The sequence below is a fragment of the Acinonyx jubatus genome, chromosome C2, assembly GCF_027475565.1.
Source record: "Acinonyx jubatus isolate Ajub_Pintada_27869175 chromosome C2, VMU_Ajub_asm_v1.0, whole genome shotgun sequence".
Classification (NCBI taxonomy): Eukaryota; Metazoa; Chordata; class Mammalia; order Carnivora; family Felidae; genus Acinonyx; species Acinonyx jubatus.
Window position 1 is genome coordinate 13,619,287 of NC_069384.1, and position 20,615 is coordinate 13,639,901.

A 20,615-nucleotide genomic window follows, 5' to 3' on the forward strand; every position below is an offset into this window, starting at 1 on the left:
TTGGCTGTTACTTTAGTATTGAAGTGGCTGAATAGACCTTTTCTTCAGTGATCTAATTTCTGAGTGTTTGTTAAACCTCTCTGGGCTTAAGGGGATACCCGGAACATTCTAGCGTGTCCTTACTTATAAATACTCAATTGACTGGGTTCCTAAAGTCTTAGTGATCGTGTGTTTCTGCAGATGAACTGTCTCCCCCAAGCTGTATTTTGACTTTTGCCTTTCAGAGCACCTCGAGTCACTTGGAGGTTGCTTGTGTGTTTTTGGGGGTTACCATTTTCTTTAAAGTGACCTGGCCATTCTTCACTGCCAGGTGGCCCCTCTTCCTGGGTACTCCCGTGTGTCTCCGAACATAATACTGCATCTGGCTGCCTTGAACTTCTTCCACAACCCTAGTTGTGTCATTGCTGCTTGACTCTGGCATAGGGCCTTGGGATTTGGGTCACAGCAGTTCACTGGAGGCAGGGCTGTTGGGCCTTCCTTGGCCAGTAACGTCCCTTGGCCTCATTCCCACTTTGGAACCACACATCCCTCTCTGGAAACTGACCTTTGCTTCGTAGCAACCCTGTTAACTAGAAACTAAGCCCTTTGTGTAGGATTATCACATATACAGGCGTCTTAATTTGGACTGCTATAACAAACGGATAAATAAATAAACAGGTGGCTTATAAATGACAGACGTTTATTTCTCACATTCTGGAGGCTGGAAGTCCAAGTTCAGGGTGACAGCATGGGAGGGGCAGGCTGGCTCCCTGATTCGTAAATGCTGTCTTCTCTCTGGGTCCTCACTCGGCAGAAGGGGACTAGTTAGCTCTCTGGCCTTTTTTTTTTTTTTTTTTAATTTTTTTTTTAATGTTTATTTATTTTTGAAACAGAGAGAGACACAGCATGAGTGGTGGAGGGGCAGAGAGAGAGAGGGAGACACAGAATCCCAAGTAGGCTCCAGGCTCTGAGCTGTCAGCACAGAGCCCGATGCGGGGCTCGAACTCACGGACCGTGAGATCATGACCTGAGCCGAAGTCGGATGCTTAACCGACTGAGCCACCCAGGCGCCCCTCTCTGGCCTTTTTATGAGAGCACTAATCCCCTGCATGAAGACCCTGCCCTCATGACCTAATCCTCTCCCCGAGGCCTCGTCCTCTAACACCACTCTGGGGGTGAGAATTTCAACCTTTGCATTTGGGGGAGATGCACACGATCATTCCATCACAACAAGTGAGTTCAGGGAGTACACAGAGTGAGCAGACACGGAGGAGGCCTCCTTCCAGACAGCTCTTGGGGGCTGGAGTGGGTGCAGTTCGTCTGGCCTAAGGCCTAATGTACTGTCTGCAGGAGGAGGTCAGGAAGGTTAGCCTTACTCATGAGGTGTCCAGACCCGTCACCTTGACTCCGTGCCATTGCTTCTCTCGAAACGCCCCTGGTCCACTGCCGATAACCTAAGAGGCGGCTGTTTCTTCTTGCCCCCCCGCCCCACTCCCCCTTACAGACCACCAGCCAGACGGAGCTGGAAAACTGGATCACCGCCATCCACTCTGCCTGCGCGGCTGCCGTGGCGAGACATCACCACAAAGAGGACACGCTCCGCCTCCTGAAGTCCGAGATCAAAAAACTGGAACAGAAGATTGATATGGATGAGAAGATGAAGAAAATGGGCGAAATGCAGCTGTCTTCAGTCACCGATTCGAAGAAGAAGAAGACTATATTAGATCAGGTAATCGTCCTTCCATGTTTCGACTTGGGCGGGATCGTTATGGGTCTTTCAAGTGCCTCCACGTCTTGGCATCATGGAGCATCATCGCTTATCTTGTCAGCCTGTCATCCGGGCTGCTGAATTCTTTATTGTGACTGTCAGCGTTCCTCACCCGTCGTTCGCAGCCGATTGTTACGAGCTGAAGGGAACAATATTACATTGAATGGGAGACAGAAATCTAATAGAGGAGCCTGCCCCCGCTCCCACCACCACTGCTGTGCTATTCTGGGGCATCTCTGTCATCGCCACGTCTGCTGGTTTTCCTTCCCCACCTTGTCCGGTTCACGAGTGAGCTCCACTGTGGGGAGATGCAAATTTAGGCAATTTCGGCAAGGTGGAGTGTGTTTGAAAAAGCGTGTGCGTAGCTGCAGTATAGGATCATAAGTAAGTATATTTCATGCTAAGAAAAGAAAGCAGTCACGAGGTAACAGGAAGGTTGTGCCTTCTACTCTCAATTGTTTCAAAGTCCACGATGAGCCATCTAGTCGCGCTTTGAAACTTTGTCTTAACGGTTAGGAAATCATCGTGGGAATCAGTGAGTTTCAGGAATGGACAGTGCATGGTGTGGGCCAGCAGCTGGTTTCCCGTGGTTTCTCTCCCTCTGTTACCTGGCACTGTCTTTGTTTTCACTGAGGCAAAATTCACGTAGCATGCGATTAACCATGTTAAGGCGTACAATCCAGTTGCGTGTCATACGTCCACAGTATTGAGCAACCACAACCTGTGTCTAGTTCCCAGATGTTGTCATTCACCCCAGAAGGAAACTCCATACCTGTTAAATTGCTCCCCTGTGCTCCTGGCATGCTGCCTCTACGGATTCCCCAATTTCGGATGTTTTTATACAAGTGTAATTACACAACATGTGACCTTTTGCGTCTGAATTCCTTTACTTCACATCACGCTTTGGGATGGACCCACATCGTAGGGTACATCAGTCAGTTCTTCATTCCCTTTTACGGCTATGATTCGTTGCCCACACTCACCACAGTTTGCTTATCCGTTTGTCCGTTGATGGGCCATGTTGGCTGTTTCCACTTTTTGGCCGCTGTGAACAGTGCTGCGAACATGCATAAGTCACAGTAAAAAGTAGACATCGGCCATTAACCACTGTCCACGTCATCGTTAACATCACTGAGCCTTGGCTATATACCACATCCTGTGCCAAGCTTATTCTTGCATTATCTCATCTAAATATCACTTCAGTCTTAGGAAGTAGGTATCGTTTTGCCACTCTGAAAAGTGAGGAAATATCTTGGACACACTCTGTGGTTGGAAATTTATTCCAGAGCCTGGGTCTTCACCTTCTAGTGTCTTCTGCCTCCCACCGTGGGCCATGTGCCACTCCCCTGTTCCCAAAAGCTGTTGGGCTCTGATCTTTAATTCACCTCCCTTTTCTTTTTCTCTTTGTCTTCCTATGAAAGGTCATCTCCTGGTAAGTCCTATAATTCTCCAGTGGTAACAACCCTGCAGATTTTACTTCCCTTGGGTTTGTGGCCCAGAGCTTGGAGCTGATGGCCTAGAAAGCCCAGAAACATGACATTGTAACCAGAGGACACAGAGCAGCTGACATATACTTTCTGTTTACCAGACCGAATTTATGACTGTGGGTCTTTGTGAAAAAAACGTGTAAGCTACAAAAACAGTGATACTTGAGATGCTGTTCCCTAAGAAATTCGGGGTACCTGTGGTTTACCCCTTAGGATTAAAATCAATACCTTGACAACGTGTGGTTTTGTAACATTTGTGTGGGATGAAGCTGTTAACACTTGGTTTTCCCTTTTCCTCGCCTTTCCTTTTTCCATATTTTCACCACCGTAGATCTTCGTTTGGGAGCAGAATCTCGAGCAGTTCCAAATGGACCTATTTCGTTACCGCTGTTACTTAGCTAGCCTCCAAGGTGGGGAACTGCCAAACCCCAAAAGGCTACTTGCTTTTGCAAGCCGACCAACGAAAGTGGCAATGGGCCGCCTTGGAATCTTCTCTGTATCATCCTTCCATGCCCTGGTGAGTCGAAGCCGGTGTGTTTTTAAGAAATATTTCTCTTTACTATTAATCCTGAGCAGGACTTGACAGGAGCCGCTGAAGTGTTTTTCTAGTTCACTGCTGGGGGTGGATTTCTGACACGTCCTCTGCGGTGGGTACAGATCTTCATTTGAGTCTGTTCTGAAATGTATTCCTTAAGCCTCTCTTGATGGGGCCTAAATTATTTTGCAAAGAAAATAGGAAAGGTATTATCTTAAGAGATCTCTGCATTTAGTGTTTGTTCGTAACTGATGTCCTCTTTAGGCAGTGTTCTGGTTTTAATCCAAATACAGTTTTTTTTTATATTAACCTTATGGAAATGTTAAGCGGAGAGCTCTCTCATATGGAAATGCATTCTCTCTCTCTCTCTCTCTTTCACACACAGACACACACACACACACACACACACCCCATATATTGAACACAGATCTCTTTGGTGATCTTCCTTTCATTTTATTTTTAAATACTGTAATTTCAGAAATCAGTTCTTTACAGTCATAACTGTACCTGCTGCATTTGAGGAAAGTAAAGATCTTCCATGATTTTCCAGCCCAACATATGTATTTGCTTGGGAAGGAGAATTTGCATCTGACCTCCGGAACGGCAGATTGCATCGTTGTGTTGTGTGTTTGCAATCTGTAATTTTATGTACTTGCTAAATTGCGAACAGCTTTATGTACGTTTGGCTCCTTTCTTCTCAAAAATTGCTATTGCGAGTAACATGGTTTCAGCCCATCCAAGTCAACACCCACTTAAAATGTACTGCACCTTAGCACATTTGCTGTGGAATTAAATGTTAAGTCTCAGGTTCCAGAAACGGCTTTGGAAAACCTTAGCTCTGCTGGGCTTGGCTTGCCTCCCCTCGTCAGCTGTACCCTTCAATTGAATTCAGAGCTGCAATTCAGTCAAAGGCGTTTGTATTCTTTATAAATAGATTAGCGTCATCATTCAGATAATTAGGGGTAGATTTACATTTTTAAAGAAGTCTTAAACCAATTTCTGGACTTATTAAAACTGGCGTCCTGATTTGTTCTGCTAATTACGACTCAGCTCTTGGTCTTTCTTGGTCTCCCTTGGTCTTTCTTGGTCTCCCACCTCTTCATATAGCTGTTAAGTGCTTTTTTTTTTTTTTTTTATTAGTAATGGGTCAGTGTGCTGTGATGAATAAGTCTTCCAAATGTTTTTCAGTTTGAGGCTCTAGGACTGTTTCTCTGAGACCCAGACACCAATTTGTAAGTTGACCAAATCTCAGTTTGTATATTCTGCAAAAAAAAAAAAAAAAAAAAAAATAATAATAATAATAATAAAATTCTTGTCTAGTGCATGGTAAGAATGTTGTAGATTGAAGTGGCATTTTTGTAAGAGAGCTCTCGCCTTAATTTTCTTCAAAGCCTTTGGAGCTAACTTTATTATTATCCTTCCATAACTTATCTTCAGACCTTCTAATTGCCTCTATCTCAATATCTGTGATTTGTGTGTACTTTTATTTGGATGGGCAGACTGGTAAAATCTGGCCAGCTGAAGATAGGGATGGGAGGGTTAGTAATTTAGGCGTTTTGGTCAGTGACTTTAAAGAAGAATATTTATTTATTTATTTATTTAAGTTTATTTATTTTTGAGAGAGAAGGGCAAGCAGGGGAGGTGCAGAGAGAGAGGGAGACAGAGGATCCAAAGAGGGCTCTGCACTGACTGTAGAGAGCCCGACACGGGGCTCGAACTCACGGACCGTGAGATCATGACCTGAGCTGAGGTCGGACTGTGAACCAACTGACCCACCCAGGCGCCCCTTAAGAAGCATATTTAAGTCCTTATGTGCAGCTTCCTTTTCCTTACCCCCCACCGTCCTCAGCTGCAGTGTGAGTATGGGTGTCTATATGCCTGTGTGTCCTCACAAACTTCTCTTTTCCACGAGGGGTTTCACTTCACACAGAACAAGTTCAGCAGGCCGGTTAGGTGTCTGCCCCTGTTTGTTGTTCCAGTTCCTGCAGGAGATCCCAGGAAGGGAATTTTACAGTCTGATTTATTAGATACTTATTTTTTCCTCTACTCGTTGTCATTTGACCCCAGAGAGGTCCCCCCCCCACCCCCCATTGAAACATGTTTCAATTTAGCCTTTGTCCAGACTTATTTTTTTTCTTCTTTTAAGTGAGGGGCAAGGGAGGAGGAGGTGTGAGGGCAGGCGGGCTGGGGGTGGGCGGGGAGATTTGGGCTACAATTTAAGCCCCATTCACCAGGAGGGCTTCCCATAATGCTCAGTGATTTGCAGTAATTAACTGAAGGGTCCCCGCTGTACTCTTTGAAAGAAGGTTATCATTGTTCTTGTTTGCACAGATGAGCAGAATGATAGAGTAATCAGGTTCTGGCCACAAAGGGAGGCATTGTCTGGGCAAAGATCATTGAGAAACTCTTGAGCTCTTGTCTGCTAGTTCTTTTGCCAGCTTCCCCCCCCCCCCCCCCCCCCCCGTAAATCCCTTTGCTTATTTTGAGTCATTATTGTGTTGGGGGTAGCAGTTACTTTTGCAGTTTACAGGGCCCCCAGCAGTGCAGCATAGTTACTGTGAGAACCCCTAGTGAAGGGCCCATTTGTTAAACAGACTCAACCAACTGGTCAGCCAGTAACTGAGAACATTTACGTTGTGTAAGTTTCTCTGCTGGACTCTGTCTTTCTAAAATTGTAAAGAATTACTGTTGTGACCATGTTATATGTAGGATCTCTGCTTTTGCTTTTTTTTTTTTTTATGTTTACTTATTTTTGAGAGAGAGAGAGACTGAGACAGAGCAGGAGCAGGGGAGGGGGAGGGAGGGGGAGATACAGAATCCAAAGCGGGTTCCAGGCTCCTAGCCGTTAGCACTGAGTCTAACGTGGGGCTCGAACTCATGAAACACAAAACCATGACCTGAGCCAAAGTCGGCCACTTAACCAGTTGAGCCACCCAGGCTTCCCTCTGCTTTTGCTTTGTGATGTTGGTTTATGTATTTTATTCATTGAATCAGCAAATACATGTGAGGCCTGGCATATGTCATTTATTCTTCTTATAGCAGCAAACAACTCAGAGTTCTTTTCCTATTGGAGATTCTTATGGGGGGAGATGCATAATAAATGAGTAAGCAGTTAAATAGACAGGGTAGGTGCAGGTATTGATGTATGCTATGAAGGAAGTGAACAAGGTAATAATACATATATATATATAAACAGTGATACAACAGCCATATATTTGTATATGACTGCCTGTAGGTGTCTGTGTATCTACAGATAGATTTGTCTATTTATAAGTAGATATACAAATAATGAGACCGAATAGGCATTTTTGTTTCCTCTCAGACTTTTAACTTTCACACCACTTGTTTAGTGGTTCCTAGCCTCATTTTGTGATGATAAGCTTATCTGATACTGAAATCGTCATGTGTGCGTGTATGTATGTCAGCACATTATAATTTATTCCTTTTGCAGCTTTTGTTTACCTTTGACTCAGAAAGTGATGAAAATAGGGAAGAGAAAATGTGTATCTATTTAAAGTAAACACGTGTCTTTTGGTCTGTGATTTTGTCCCCCTCATCCCCTTGAGCACAATCCTAGTCTAGACCTCTTTCTCTAACGTGGTGTTGGATGCTGCGTTTTTACATGCCTCAAGCTCGGAAAATATAAGACCGCTTCCTCATCTTCCTGTCTTCATTTGGGACCAAAATCTTCCCCCCTCTATCTAATACCTTTGCAGGGAAGCTGTTCTGATTCCTGTTTTTAGTGTCTTTGCCAGTCTACCCATGGAGCGTCCAGGGTATTTACCCTGTCAGTGCTGAAAACCCCAGAGAGGCGTGCCTTCTAACCAACGTGCTGACAGCTGGGGGGCCCCTCTTGTTCCCCAACGGGGTTTCATCCCCCAGTCTGATGCCAGTTGGCACCCACCACACTGGGAGTTGCCCGTGTGGGAATCTGTGACAAGTAGGTTCCAAGACTCATCCCCAGCAACAAAGGACGGGTGGGGAGGTTTCATTTCAAGTCTGACTCGCTGTGCCTCCTGGCACTCTCTTATTTGAAAGGAGAGCCTGTGGGTGGCCTATTGAGATTTCCTGGCAGAAGTTCCCTCAAGTTCCTGGGACTTTGCTTTTAACCTATGGATACACTGCAAGCACGAATGTTGGCCTGGGAAGGACTTTGTGGGATCCTCACAGAGATTCAGTGTCTACTTGAGCAGTTTGTATAGAAGCAGATTTGAACTTGGGGTGTTCCTCTCTGAAATATTTGTCTGGGCTGTTGGCATCTTGCAAATATCTCAACAGAGTGGAGCTCCTGCTCCCCACGGCTTTTTTTTTTTTAAACAAAATAGAACTTTTATTCCCTTGTATCTAAACATGGGACATGGAAGGCTAATAAGGTGGCTTCACCATTTTCCCGGACTTGGGTCCCGTCCATCTTCTTGTTCTAAAAACCGTGAAAAGGGTTCTGTCTGAATGTCCTAGAAGAGTGAACCCACGGACCTTCCTTTGTCAGGAAGGAGAGAAGTGAAAGATAATGGAGATCCCTCCCTCCTCTTAAGGACGGTTCCTGGAGATGACAAATAGCCCTTCTGCTTAGCTCCCGTTGACTGGAAGTTAGTCACAGGCCCATGTCCTGCTACAAAGGAAAATAAGTCAGCGTTGGGTAGTCATGTGCTCAGCTACGTGTGGGGGTTTCTCTGACTGAGCTAGAGGGAGAATGATGATATAGGGGGACAACCATCACTTCCCTATGAAGGAAATTGTGTCGTTCTGAGAAAACTAAATAGAAGAATTGGTACACTTAGATTTCATGTGGAATCACAGGAACCAAGAGGTATTGTTTTCGCTATTTTTGCCGACACTCAGACACCATTCTTCTAGAATGTAGAAACAGCTCTAGAGCATTTAGGGAGAATCTCAAGATCGTATGGTTAGCTCAACTTGCTGCTAGAGTTCAATCCTGTGACCAGAAGGGCATTGAATTCTTGGAAACATTACATACGCATCCTATTGTTATTTTATATATTACTGTTTTCCTGATGGTTTCAGACAGTGGTTGAGTTTGCCAACCTTTCAATTATATTTGGACTCCATGAAGGGCCCTCGAAGTCCCAATATATGGGAGTCACAGATTAAATGCTTTGGTGATGGGCTGGCATGATGGAGGTATGGTTGGTCTTTTTTAAAATTTTTATGAATTTGAAGATGTAACTGGCTTTATTAAGTCATTCACGAACGGGCAGCATCCCTCTAGCAAGTAGAGGGATGCTTCCTGGGCGTGTAACTTAGTAGGAACCTTGAGGAAGAGGTGAGCGGTCCTGACGCATTTCTCTTGTCGATGCTGTTCCTCGACGACCTCAGGTGGCAGCACGCACTGGTGAGACCGGAGTGAGACGTCGTACTCAGGCCATGTCCAGATCCGCAAGCAAGCGAAGGAGCAGGTTTTCTTCCCTTTGGGGTCTGGACACTACCTCCAAAAAGAAGCAGGGACGCCCCAGCATCAACCAGGTGGGTTCCAGGGTGGGCAAAAGAGCAGGCACAGATTGCTTCCATGGCCACCTCAACTTGGGATGCATGTGCATGTGTGGTGATTTATTGGTACTGGGTGGTATTTCGAATCAGCTCACTGACACAAAGACGTTGGTTGTACTAGACGCTTTTAATAGCTAATGTGTACTCATGACTTTGAACTCTGCTATTAGTCTATCACCAAGCTCCAGTCTCCCACCTGCATCCTTTGCAAACCCTGGCTAATTACACACCTCCTGAAAGTGCACAATTCATCCTGAGTCTTCGGAAAAAAGCGGGGCTTGTTGATGAAGCCAAGTGGGCACCTGAGCACAGGGCTTTTTAAGCTGCTTCTGGCGTTGGATCAAAGGTGGCCTCCGGGGAGGTCAGATTGTTCCTCTGCCATTAGCTTTTTGGGGTTGACATGAAATGGGGAGTTCCCTTGTCTTCCAGTATGAGAAATCAGCAGTCTGAGAGTCCTCACCACTGCCATGATGCCCTTCTACCCAGATGCTGGGGCTCGAAGGGGATCTCGGTACCTCACGAATGGCATCGCCGAGAGGTGTACCACAGGGTCAGTCCTCTGATAGCCACATGCTGTGGCCTTGTCCTTTTTATCCCTTTTAGCCAAGACCGCCATCCTGCTAGAGTCACTTCTAGGAACTTCTCTCCATTGTCATTGTCATTCTTCTTTGGCTTTGTGAAGCAAGTGGCTCCGGGACTGCTTGCTCATATTTTAGGGACTGAAGGAACATGGGTCTTGGTCTTTTCAGGAGAAGGAGAATGTTGGATTCATGGGTTATGGTGGCCGAAAAGTGAAGCACTGAGCATGTTGGAGGTCATGGCTAGGATTCCCAGTTTGACCTGTTCACTCTGTGCCCTTATGCAAAGTGAGAAGCCAGTTGACTAATTTGATAAAAAGATCCCTCATTGTTTGTTCTGACAGTTCCAGCCATTAGCTTACACAAGAACTGAAATTTAGAAGAGACAGTCCTGAAAAGTGACGTCCTACGTTCCTAACTGACCACCACACTCACTGTTTAAACGTGGGTATTCTGTGTCGCTGATGGACGTTGCAGGAGACCAGATGAGCAGGTGATAAGTGAGCCTCAGACTGAGCATTCATGCCATTTGGTCTGTGGTCTTTGGAGAAGGCAGAGCATCAAGTCTGCTACCAGGTTTTGCTTCTGTGTAAACCTGAAGAAGAAACGGTGTGGAGGAAGGTCACTGATTTATCAAAACACTCACGCAAGAGACTTGATGTCTCTGGACGAAACGTACGTACAGAAGGAAGACATTCGCCACTAGGATTTCTCCCCTCCCTTTGGCAGGTGGTGGTGGCGTTTTGCGTGAATCCTCCTGTGATGGCAGGTGACTCAGAGCACCCACTAAAATACATGCCAGGACTTGGCAGTTGGGAACTGGGTTTGAACGTCTTTTCTGTCACAAGCCTTGGTTCATGCGGTGGTAACTTTATCGGGGCCAGCTTGTGTCAGAGTCCATGGCTGCTGAAATAGATGCCTCAAGTTAAATGAGGTCCAAGAGAATGTTTTAACGTATTTCAAAAATCAAAGGACGATACCATTTCCTCGAAGCAATTCTTGTTCCTGTCTCTTAAAGTAAGGGTTTATAAAAACTTCCTACTTAGCCATGAGCATACCAACAGAAATCTACTTGTTAATTCAGGACTCTGAAATGGACACAAATGGTGTGTTTCTATCTATCTCATTTGCATCGTGAGAAAGGCTTTTTCTTAATCACGTGTAATATCCTTAGAGTACCTGGCTGGTTTAGAGCCAGAATATAAAACTTTCTCTTGTCGACATGTTTAGATTTTGACTACTGAACAGAATTCATTTAATTTCAAAGAACAGACAAATTTCTGTTTTTTTTTTTCTTTTTCTTTAATTAAGAAAACCTTTTCTGCGATGTTACGGAAAGCACTATAAATGGATAGTCTCAGGTTCTGCTCAGCAGAGTATGAAAAGTAAACTAGTTGTTGATGAATATCTGATTGTATATGTGAGGGAATTGTGGAAACTGTTCAATGTGAGCAAATCTAGTCCATTGCTTTTGCAAAAGCTTATTTTCTTTACAACAAAATGACTTATCCAGATCTAGAAGCCAACTTTTTCTTTTCTTCTTCTTTTTTCTTTTGAGTTTGTTAGAGTTATGGGAAGTGATCCAGATAGAGGATCATGTTTTTCCTGGTCTGCTACCATGAATTACGTTCCCTATTTATGGAGCTGATATAGGAGGATCTGGAGACTTCTGTCATGTGTTCCAAGAGCCACGCTCATTTTCCATCCCCCTTCCCATGCTTCATTTGCCCTCTTGCCGACAGGCCTTTTTAAGATGATACTTTTGTATATGCAGGTGTTCGGTGAGGGAAGTGATGCTGTAAAGAAATCTTTAGAGGGAATATTTGATGACACTGTTCCAGATGGCAAGGTAAAAATAAACCCATTCCTTTTCTAAAAGTACCGCGAATGTGTCAACATTACACAATGCATTGGTTTCTTGGGATCCTAAAATTAAGTGGACTGTATTAAATGCTGAAATGATCAAATCTTTAAAGTTATGTAACAGGTGGGTAAAAGGTGGACAAGCATTTTATGCTTAAAACTTGGTAACAATAAGGACATTCTCCTGCCAACATAACATTTTCAATACTTATCATTTGGATGTATCATTTTCCATCTAGAATATAAGAGGAAATTTGGGTTCTGGGGAGCTGAATATCTTATGTTCTTGCCAATTGCTTTTATCTACAACTTCCATTCCCAAGAGGTGAGTTCGTACTGCCCTCCCTCTCTGCCCACACATGCTGTGTTGTTCCCATTAATTCAAAGAACTGTTCTGATAGTATATTCTTTTAAAAAAAAATGCTTTTGCCTCCTGAAGACAAGTATTCAATTAAAGATTCACAGACTTGTTCTAACCTTGTGCCTGGATTTAAAAGGGGTGGTCACATTGTTCTGATTGAAAGCCCATGAAGAATATTGATTTTTGTTTCCTCTGGGCTACTTTTTTCAGCCTCTAATTTAAATGGACATCCCAAGCTTTAAAGACCCTAATAGTGATACCAGTAACCTCTTTGTTCAGGGGGTTCTGTTGTTGATAACGTGACCTTGGAATGATCCCCCGGTTCTTGGGCTCAGGATCAATATGACAGAGAGTTCAGCTCTCGGTTGCTGTGCAACCAAGCAGGGGCAGTCAGCGGTAGCCCAGCCCCGTGTTCGAGATGGAGCCTCTGAAACAGAGTGCAGCGGGGAGTTCTGGCCTTTGGAAGGGGTGAGGGGAGAGGAGTGGCCAGGGACAGGCCTGTTGTCACTTTTGTGCTCGAACTACTCCTGGATTATGTCCCTGTAGATACAAATGCAGCTGTCCTTGGAAATACCCATCCGTGCCCCTTTCTCTGAAAAACTCTGTCTCTGATGAAATCTGATGAAATTAAATCACTGTACCTACGTGCAACACAAGCATTGTTTTTGATGTTAATGAAGCCATTTCTGAAGTTAGCTAACTCATCTTGCATACTGTTACTAGTTCCCTTTTAATGTTGGGATAGCCTCTCCAGGCAGACAGATCCTGGACCCCAGGCACAGAGCACACAGATCCTGGAACCTGCACATGTTTTTCCTTTGGATTTCTCTGCCCCTTTTGTTTGTCCATTTCTCTGAGATATTTCTTTATTCTTCTTCTTGGCTGGAGTGCCTTGATCTCAAATAGCAGTTTAGATGCAAAACTTGAGTTGATCCAGTGCTAAGGGGCACTTATTTAATATGGCACATGGGGACAATAAAAAGATTCCAATTATAGTTCATGGGATTTAGCCAAGTTGATTGCTTTTTGCTTTTTGACAATCCCTTCCTTGGGGTTCAATTTATCCGCAAAAGTGACATCATTCAAAGCCAGAGCTGAAATTGTCTTCTTGGTTGAATTTAGTTAGTAGCCTTTGCAAAAATATTTCCCCCACTCTCGGATTCATTCTTGTTTTGAATAGAAGCTATGACCGTTACCACCTATCAGCCTTAGTTTGAAAAATTGTTTCTTGTAATTTTGTAACACTAGCCTTGTTCTTGGTAACCTATAGATTTGTATTTACTGATCAGTGGCCTGGTTATAAACCAATAATCAAGTCTTGTCTTAGTACATCTTGCCCATCAATATTGTTTTTACATTGCTGAAATCTGACATCATTCTTTTTTTTTTTTTAAGTGTATTTATTTATGTTGAGAGAGAAGGGGAGGGGCAGAGAAAGAGAGAGAATCGCAAGCAGGCTTCACACTGTCAGCACAGAGCCTGATCCGGGCTCAAAACCATGAACCAAGAGATCGTGACCGTGAGATCATGCACCAAAACCAAGAGTTGGGTGCTTAGCCGACTGAGCCACCCAGGCTCCCCTAACATCATTCTTTATTTGCTTATTTCAAAGAAATTGGCCCCTATTTCATTGTTCTATGGAATGTTTTAGCTTCGCTTGCTTGGATTATCCCAGCTGCTGAACGAGTACAACTTTTCCCATCCTTATAAACATGACACTACTCCTTGACCCTCAGGCTGAGTAGTGGAAGAGGATGGAGTGTGGCAATGGCCTAAAAAGGCCACACAGCTCATGCTTTGAGGTTCTCTGAACCTTGTCTGGGAAACGGAACTGTCTCCCTCCCAGAGCTGTGCTGGAGGTCAAGTGCAAGCACAGAAACGATGCTCCCTGTAAACGTGTAGTGCTAGAACATCATCTTTTCTTTAATAATTTCCTTGGGGCCTCATTGTTGCTTTTGAAACATATAACCCACACGGTAGATATTCTTGCTGTAGGAATTCCCTGTTTAAGGTGGATTTGTGGGGGAAATCCTAGCAAGAAAGCTGAGCTGAATGAAAGATCCATTTCTTTCCTTCTTCCAAATTTCAGTACCCTCCCCCCCCCCCCCCCCCCACTTACACAATGCCCACCTGTGGATGCTGTGGACCGGGTGAAAGGTCTGCCTCACATCTGAGAAATCTCTCCTTCCCCCATTAAAGCTCCTTTGTCAATAGTTTCCTCTCTGAACATCCCCCTCTGTCCCTGACCAGTGCTACCATTTCCACTCTGGGCCATTTTCGTGGAGACAGTGAATCTCCATGTACAATCCGGATAGCAAAGCCTGATGACTGCCGCCTGACTAACTTCATTTCTTATCGTAGAGGGAGAAAGAAATGGTCTTGCCCAGCGTCCACCAGCACAATCCTGACTGTGACATTTGGGTCCACGAGTATTTCACACCATCGTGGTTCTGTCTGCCAAATAATCAGCCAGCCCTGACGGTCGTCCGGCCCGGGGACACTGCCCGGGACACCCTGGAGCTGATCTGTAAGGTATGAAGGTATTGGGGGTTGCCTCCTTGAGAGGAGCAGAGTGGGCCAGAGGAATCATCTGTGGCACGCGTGAGGATTCAGAGACGTGTGAGGGAGGAAGGCGCTTCGAAGGGTACCTCCATTTCCTCTCACAGCTTTGATTTCCTCTGTGATCATATGCATACTAAGTGGAAGTGAATTCTTGAGCTTTGGGAGGAGAGGGATTCTTTTTTTAAATAGCTTCTTTCAATATGCATGTTTCATAGATTTGAAATAAGTGAATTATATGCTCATTGCAAAAATGTTAGAAAATTTGGGTGAAGAGCAAAGAAAATGAAGGCCACCCCTACAAGGTCTAGAAGTATCGCCGTAAACATTCTGGCATCTGCCTAACTTGTGCGCGCGCGCGCACACACACACACACACACACACACACACACGTTTAGTGGCATCATATTATGTGTACTGTGTGTAACCTGCTCTTTGACAGTAACTGACGCCACAGCCATATGGGTAGGGAAAAACTGAAATAAATATGTTTGATCTCCGTGATGGGAAGTTCCCTTTCCTGTAAACACATAATTAGCCTCTTACTATGCGTGTGTATGTGACAAATGCCTGAGTTCACTTTCTCTGCTGTCACTTCTAAGCTGCAGAAACTTCCGATTCTTTTCCAAAGTCAACGTGGTTTTATTTTTCACCCCCCTGAAGGGCACCAGATGAATTGCCTGGAGTGAGGGAAGGAAAAGAGAAAGAAACGAGCCTTTTTCGTGTGCTTGTTTTTACTTGTACAAAAGTATCAGCACTACTAGTTTTATTTAGGAGTTCTGTCGAGTCTGAGGAGGAAATGATGTTTGCCCATTGTACAGATGGAGAAAGTGAGGCTCAGAGAGCCTTAGCTCCAGGCCCAGCACTCAGTGGCACGCAGTCAGTTGCAAAGGAGAGACTGAACCCACATCTACCTGGTTGCTCTGAGCCTGTATCCTCTCCTGCGCCAGGGTGGTCATCAGGAAGGATGGTCCATTAGGGTCAGAAGAATCCAGAATATATTTTTTAGAGAGCGTGATGGCTTTCCCCAGGACCACTAAAGGGCAAGCAGAAACCTTCCCGTCATAATTTTGTCCTAGAAGAAGTTGGATGGATACAGTGACATTTTTAGGACCTCCTCACTCAACACAATGGTTTATAAAGACTGAATCTATTTCACTACCAGAACAAGTACCTCAATGCTGTAATTCTGCAATCAGCAATTTCGGAATTTTTTAAAGAAAACAAATCACTAGGGCCTTTGTAAAGAAAAAATATGGCTCTTTATATGAGTGGGAGAAATGAAACAGTCTGGCTCAAATAAGCCTTATGTGGAAGGAATGTAGAAGGGCCATTTGTTTTAGGACAAAGCTAAACTCAGCCCCCACATAGGTGTTAAAAATAAATGATACTCTGTTACATGCTTCGAATCCTTCATGTACGTGAATTCCAGCTTTTTGAAGATAATGGTATTTCTGTTCACATTTTTCATTTTAATTACTTAACAAAATTAGTCTATTGAGGATTTCTGCATTCTTTTATTTATAGATTAGCACGATTCTTTAGAGACCCATTAATATTCCGCAGAGCTGTGGAAGTCGTTCTCAGAACTGCAGCTGAAGGTGTCAAAAGTAGGACTCCGGTGTTTTGTTGTTTTTTTTTTTAATAAAGCCAAACCCTGGAGGTCTTTCCAAGGGGATAGCATTGCTTAAGCGCCTCCTGTGTACATTGGCCTTGGATGCAATTAGGGATCAGAGGGTAGGTCATAGTTTTCCAGTGACCATTGATTGGTGGAAACTTGAACAATGAGTGGGGAAAATAGTGATGGGCCCAATTTTAGGTACTTTTCAAGCTTTGTTTTGATAGGAACTAAGAGAATGATGAATGGTATTGTCACGACAACTAGAGACTATCTTTGGACAGCAAGTGGGACCTGTCCCTGCATAAAGTGTTCATATCTATCGCTGGAAAGGTTTTTGATGGCATCGTGAGGGCACAAATCCCTCTCTCTAACAACAGAAGGTCATCCCGCCCAATTTTCCCTTGGGTCCTCAACTCTTTTCCCCCAAACATGGAAATAAAGACAAAAACAATGTGGTGTGGAACAAGCTAAGTGTCGTGAGTTTAAAAATGGAAAACTTTTGTATGCACTTGAAGAAATTGATGGTCTCTGGAAAAGCACCCATGTAGGATAAATTATATAGTGTGCTGAGAACCAGGTGCCTTCTAAAGCTGGCTCCTTCTTTGGAAAACACTTTATTGTAATTAGTGGAGCCAATTTTATTCTTAAGAGGGAAAGAGATAATGGGGTAACAGTGCCACATGTTATTAATGATCTAATTAGTGGTGAGTGTTTTTCTCTTTGGAGGAGGAGGGACTGAAAAAAAAGGTGATTGTCAGAATGTCTGTCTTTTATTTCTTTATTGTCATTCTCAACGTCGGTGATGGATGCTTTTTCTAATATTTAATAATCAATCTCTTTCTTCTGTCTCTTGCATTCAGCTCATTCTTTTTCCTATTCTATCTGATCCACATCCTTTCACATCAGTTTGTCATCTGCCATCCGAGCACCAGTCAAGTTCTGGTATAGTAAATGTTTCAAGATCTACATTTCATGTACAGTTCATGTTATAGATGTTACGAAAATGATTGTTGCTAACTATAGCAGGTAACCACGTTGGCCTGTGGGTTTTCAATATATTCTGATCATTGCAATTACCAAAATAATTGCAAAAAATTCATTCATTCATACTCACTGATACAATTCATGTGTGACCATGGGATGAGTTTTATTTCATGCCATCACTGTATTGGCCTATGACTTTTTGATTATTCTAAAAACCATTGGCATTAAAAAAAAAGAAAGGTCACCTTGAAGAGGAAGATCAATCTTTGGAAATTCTGCAATAGCACTTGTGTGTGTGTGTGTGTGTGTGTGTGTGTGTGTGTGTGTGTGTTTGCATGGATTTCTATATGTGGTAACTTTTATGTTTCCCCAAGAAGTTTGACTGAATTGGAAGAGAAAACCCTGATGGATTAAAAGATCATGTTATTATCTCTTGTAATTGGCTCAAACTATTTATTGGGGGAAAAAAAGTACATTGTGTTTGCTATTTCATCCTTTGAAGTGGATGCAAATTAAAAGAAAATATATGCCAACTAAACTAATACTTGTTCTATGGTATTTTTATCTTCTGGTATAACTTGTGGCTACATTGCCTCAAAATGAATTAAATGCTCTCTGAGTAACTTAAGCAAATGCATATTGGAACACAAATTGGTACCACTTAAATTTTTCCCTGAGTTTCTCTTGAATTAGGAAGTTTTCTCTTGAATGTTTTACAAGTCTGTAGCAGGACAAATATTTGGACTTGCTGTGTTAACATATTCATTGATACTTGGAATTCTTTTTGCACAAAGATGTATTGTGAACATGGTAAATTTGTTCAACCTGCAGATATTTGGGGAGCAAAAAATTCTTCTTGAGAGTTCTGATGATCAGATTTAATTCATCAGGATCAATTAATTCATTAGGATTTTGCCTTTACATTAGAGCAGCCATGGCTAGTGAGGGCTTGTAATTGAGAAATCTTTACCAAAATGGTAGACCCTCAGGTACACTACCCATTTTTAGGGTAACTGTTTACTGACCAATCTAAGGGCTCCTTGGGTGCAAGTAACACCGTTAAAAGTTTTATCTGTTGCATGTGCCATTTTCATTTTTTAAAATTATCAAGACATTATTGTAACTTAAAGAAGTTTGACAAAGATGATGATGGAGGGGAAGGTGCCAAGAATCGGCCTCATTACTATTGCTGTATTTACCATTCTTTTGTTGTCCTTGCTGTGTCACTCTAAGTGAGGTACCTAGACAGCTGTTATTTTTTGCTCTCTGTACATCTGTATAAATGTTTCAGCACAGCAGCATTTAAGGCGTGATGAGAACCTCTCTACTCTTCATCAGGACCATCTTAAGATCTTTGGTGCCTGACAGGGGGCTGTCTGTCTCTCCCACTGAGGGTTCAGGAACCACACGCTTCTTAGGTGAGGTTGCTCCTTGGGTCTGACGTCCAGAAAACGGTTTAAGTGTCAGCCTTATTGAGAGTGTCCACGAAGTGTTTATTAATGATGACAGTAAGGTTGCCAAGTGAATTTGTTCCTGTTAACCAAGACCCCATGAAGTTTCATCACTCTTTTCCTCCCACCTCAGTCAGAAACAGATGGCAAACACAACTTTTTTCTTCTATTGAAAGATTTCGGTGAGGACCTAGGTAGGTGGGAAGCATTTGCAGCTTCTGCCTCTGGAGGGAAACTTTTCCTATCATCTTGCCCTAAATATTATTATTTCATTTGTTTGTCTCAGCAGCCCTCCTGTAAGTAATAGGTAGCCCACTGTAAAACTTCACTGTTTTGGGGCACCTGGGTGGCTCAGTCAGTTAAGCATCTGACTCTTGATTTCAGCTCAGGTCATAATCTCAGGGTCGTGAGATTGGGCCCTGTGGTGGTCTCTACGCTCAGCTTGGAGCCCGCTTAAGATTTTCTTTCCCTCTGTCTGTCTGTCTGTCTGTCTCTCCCCCCCCCCCCCGCCCCTCCCCATGCATGCATGCTCTCTCTCTCTCTCTCTCTCTCTTTCTCAAAACAAAAACAGACAAAAAAACCAACAAAAGCTTCCCTGTTATATGCTTCTTGGGATTACCCATAATCATTCTTATTACCTTAGAGACCATCCATCTGGGTCTGTCAGACCCTGAGCATTTGACCTCCGTAATACAGACATTGACAGCCTGAAAGTCAGGTACGTGGGAATGTGTTGGCTCAGCAGTATCTGTGGTCACACAGCGGGTTTCCAACTATCACTTTACTCAGGAGAGGATGCAGGGTAGAAAACTTCTTTATCATTCTCCTAGGTGCTCAGAACGAACTCATTTCCACTTTCTGGAAATGTGCTTTTGTAATAATGCAGGATGCCTATGTTGCATGTATTTTTTTAAAAACATTTTTAATGTTTATTTATTTTGGGGAGGGAGACAGAGCATGAGCACGGGAGGGGCAGAGAGAGAGGGAGATTCAGAATCTGAAGCAGGCTACAGGCTCCCAGCTGTCAGCACAGAGCCCGACGCGGGGCTCAAACCCACATACCGTGAGATCATGACCTGAGCTGAAGTCGGATGCCCAACCGACCGAGCCACCCAGGCACCCCTGTTGCATATATATTTATTTAAAAAGCAAAGCCACCACCGCCCCATCTTCTGTTTTCTGCCCCCCTCTTCCCCACAGCCACACACACGGTTGAAGGCTGCATTTATGTTTTATTAATTTTTATATCTGCAGTGTTTCACACAGCATCTGGTACACTTAAGATTTCGTTAGATGGGACTGAATGACTATTATTGGAATAATTATCGGAATTTTCTTAGTTTAGCCTTTAAAATTCGGGGGGGGGGATCAGGGTAGGTAGAAAGAGGATTAAGCCAGCAAAAGATTAATTTTCACTTATATTGCAATAATTCTCACCAGTAGAGCTTTGTTGTGAAGAGATCTAATATTTATGAAAAATTTCAAACTCATGTAGGAGCAGAGAATAGTGTAATAAACTCCTGCGTATCTGTCACCAAGGTTCTATAATTAACCAAAATTACCAAATTATGCTTCATCTGTTTACTCATCCCCTCCCACCCCCTGCTCTGGATTCTTTTGGAAGCAAGTTTTAGACATCATATCTTTTATCTACTAGTGCTTTGGGATGCATCTCTGAGGGATAAGAATGCTTTAAAAAGTGGCTTCACTTAAGCGTTTTCTAGCAATACATTTTCAAGCTGCCATGTAACTTTCAAAGAGCATTTTCTTACATTTTTCTCTGCATCTTCACGAATGCACGTGGAGGATTATTTATAAAGCCACGTTGCGACTATTGCTTTTACCGCAACATTAAATCGAGGGTGACTCTCTAGAGGAGAAAAATCCGTCGACCCATTCTGAACCAAAGGAGTAGGCCTGG

The 20,615-nt window shown here is 43.5% G+C and overlaps 1 protein-coding gene across 6 annotated transcripts in view; it reads left to right on the forward strand.

Moving 5' to 3' along the window:
* The window catches only part of TIAM1 (TIAM Rac1 associated GEF 1), a 205,277-nt gene that overhangs the window by 106,154 nt on the left and 78,508 nt on the right, over window positions 1-20,615 (forward strand). For 5 of the 6 annotated variants that reach the window (XM_015075395.3, XM_027041731.2, XM_053220641.1 and 2 more), the window contains 5 exons: window positions 1,484-1,708; window positions 3,566-3,751; window positions 9,107-9,253; window positions 11,630-11,704; window positions 14,441-14,611. In XM_015075395.3, coding sequence (XP_014930881.1) covers window positions 1,484-1,708; window positions 3,566-3,751; window positions 9,107-9,253; window positions 11,630-11,704; window positions 14,441-14,611 — 804 coding nt within the window. The remainder of the gene's footprint in view (window positions 1-1,483; window positions 1,709-3,565; window positions 3,752-9,106; window positions 9,254-11,629; window positions 11,705-14,440; window positions 14,612-20,615) is intronic. The other variant, XM_053220639.1, reaches the window with a different exon arrangement.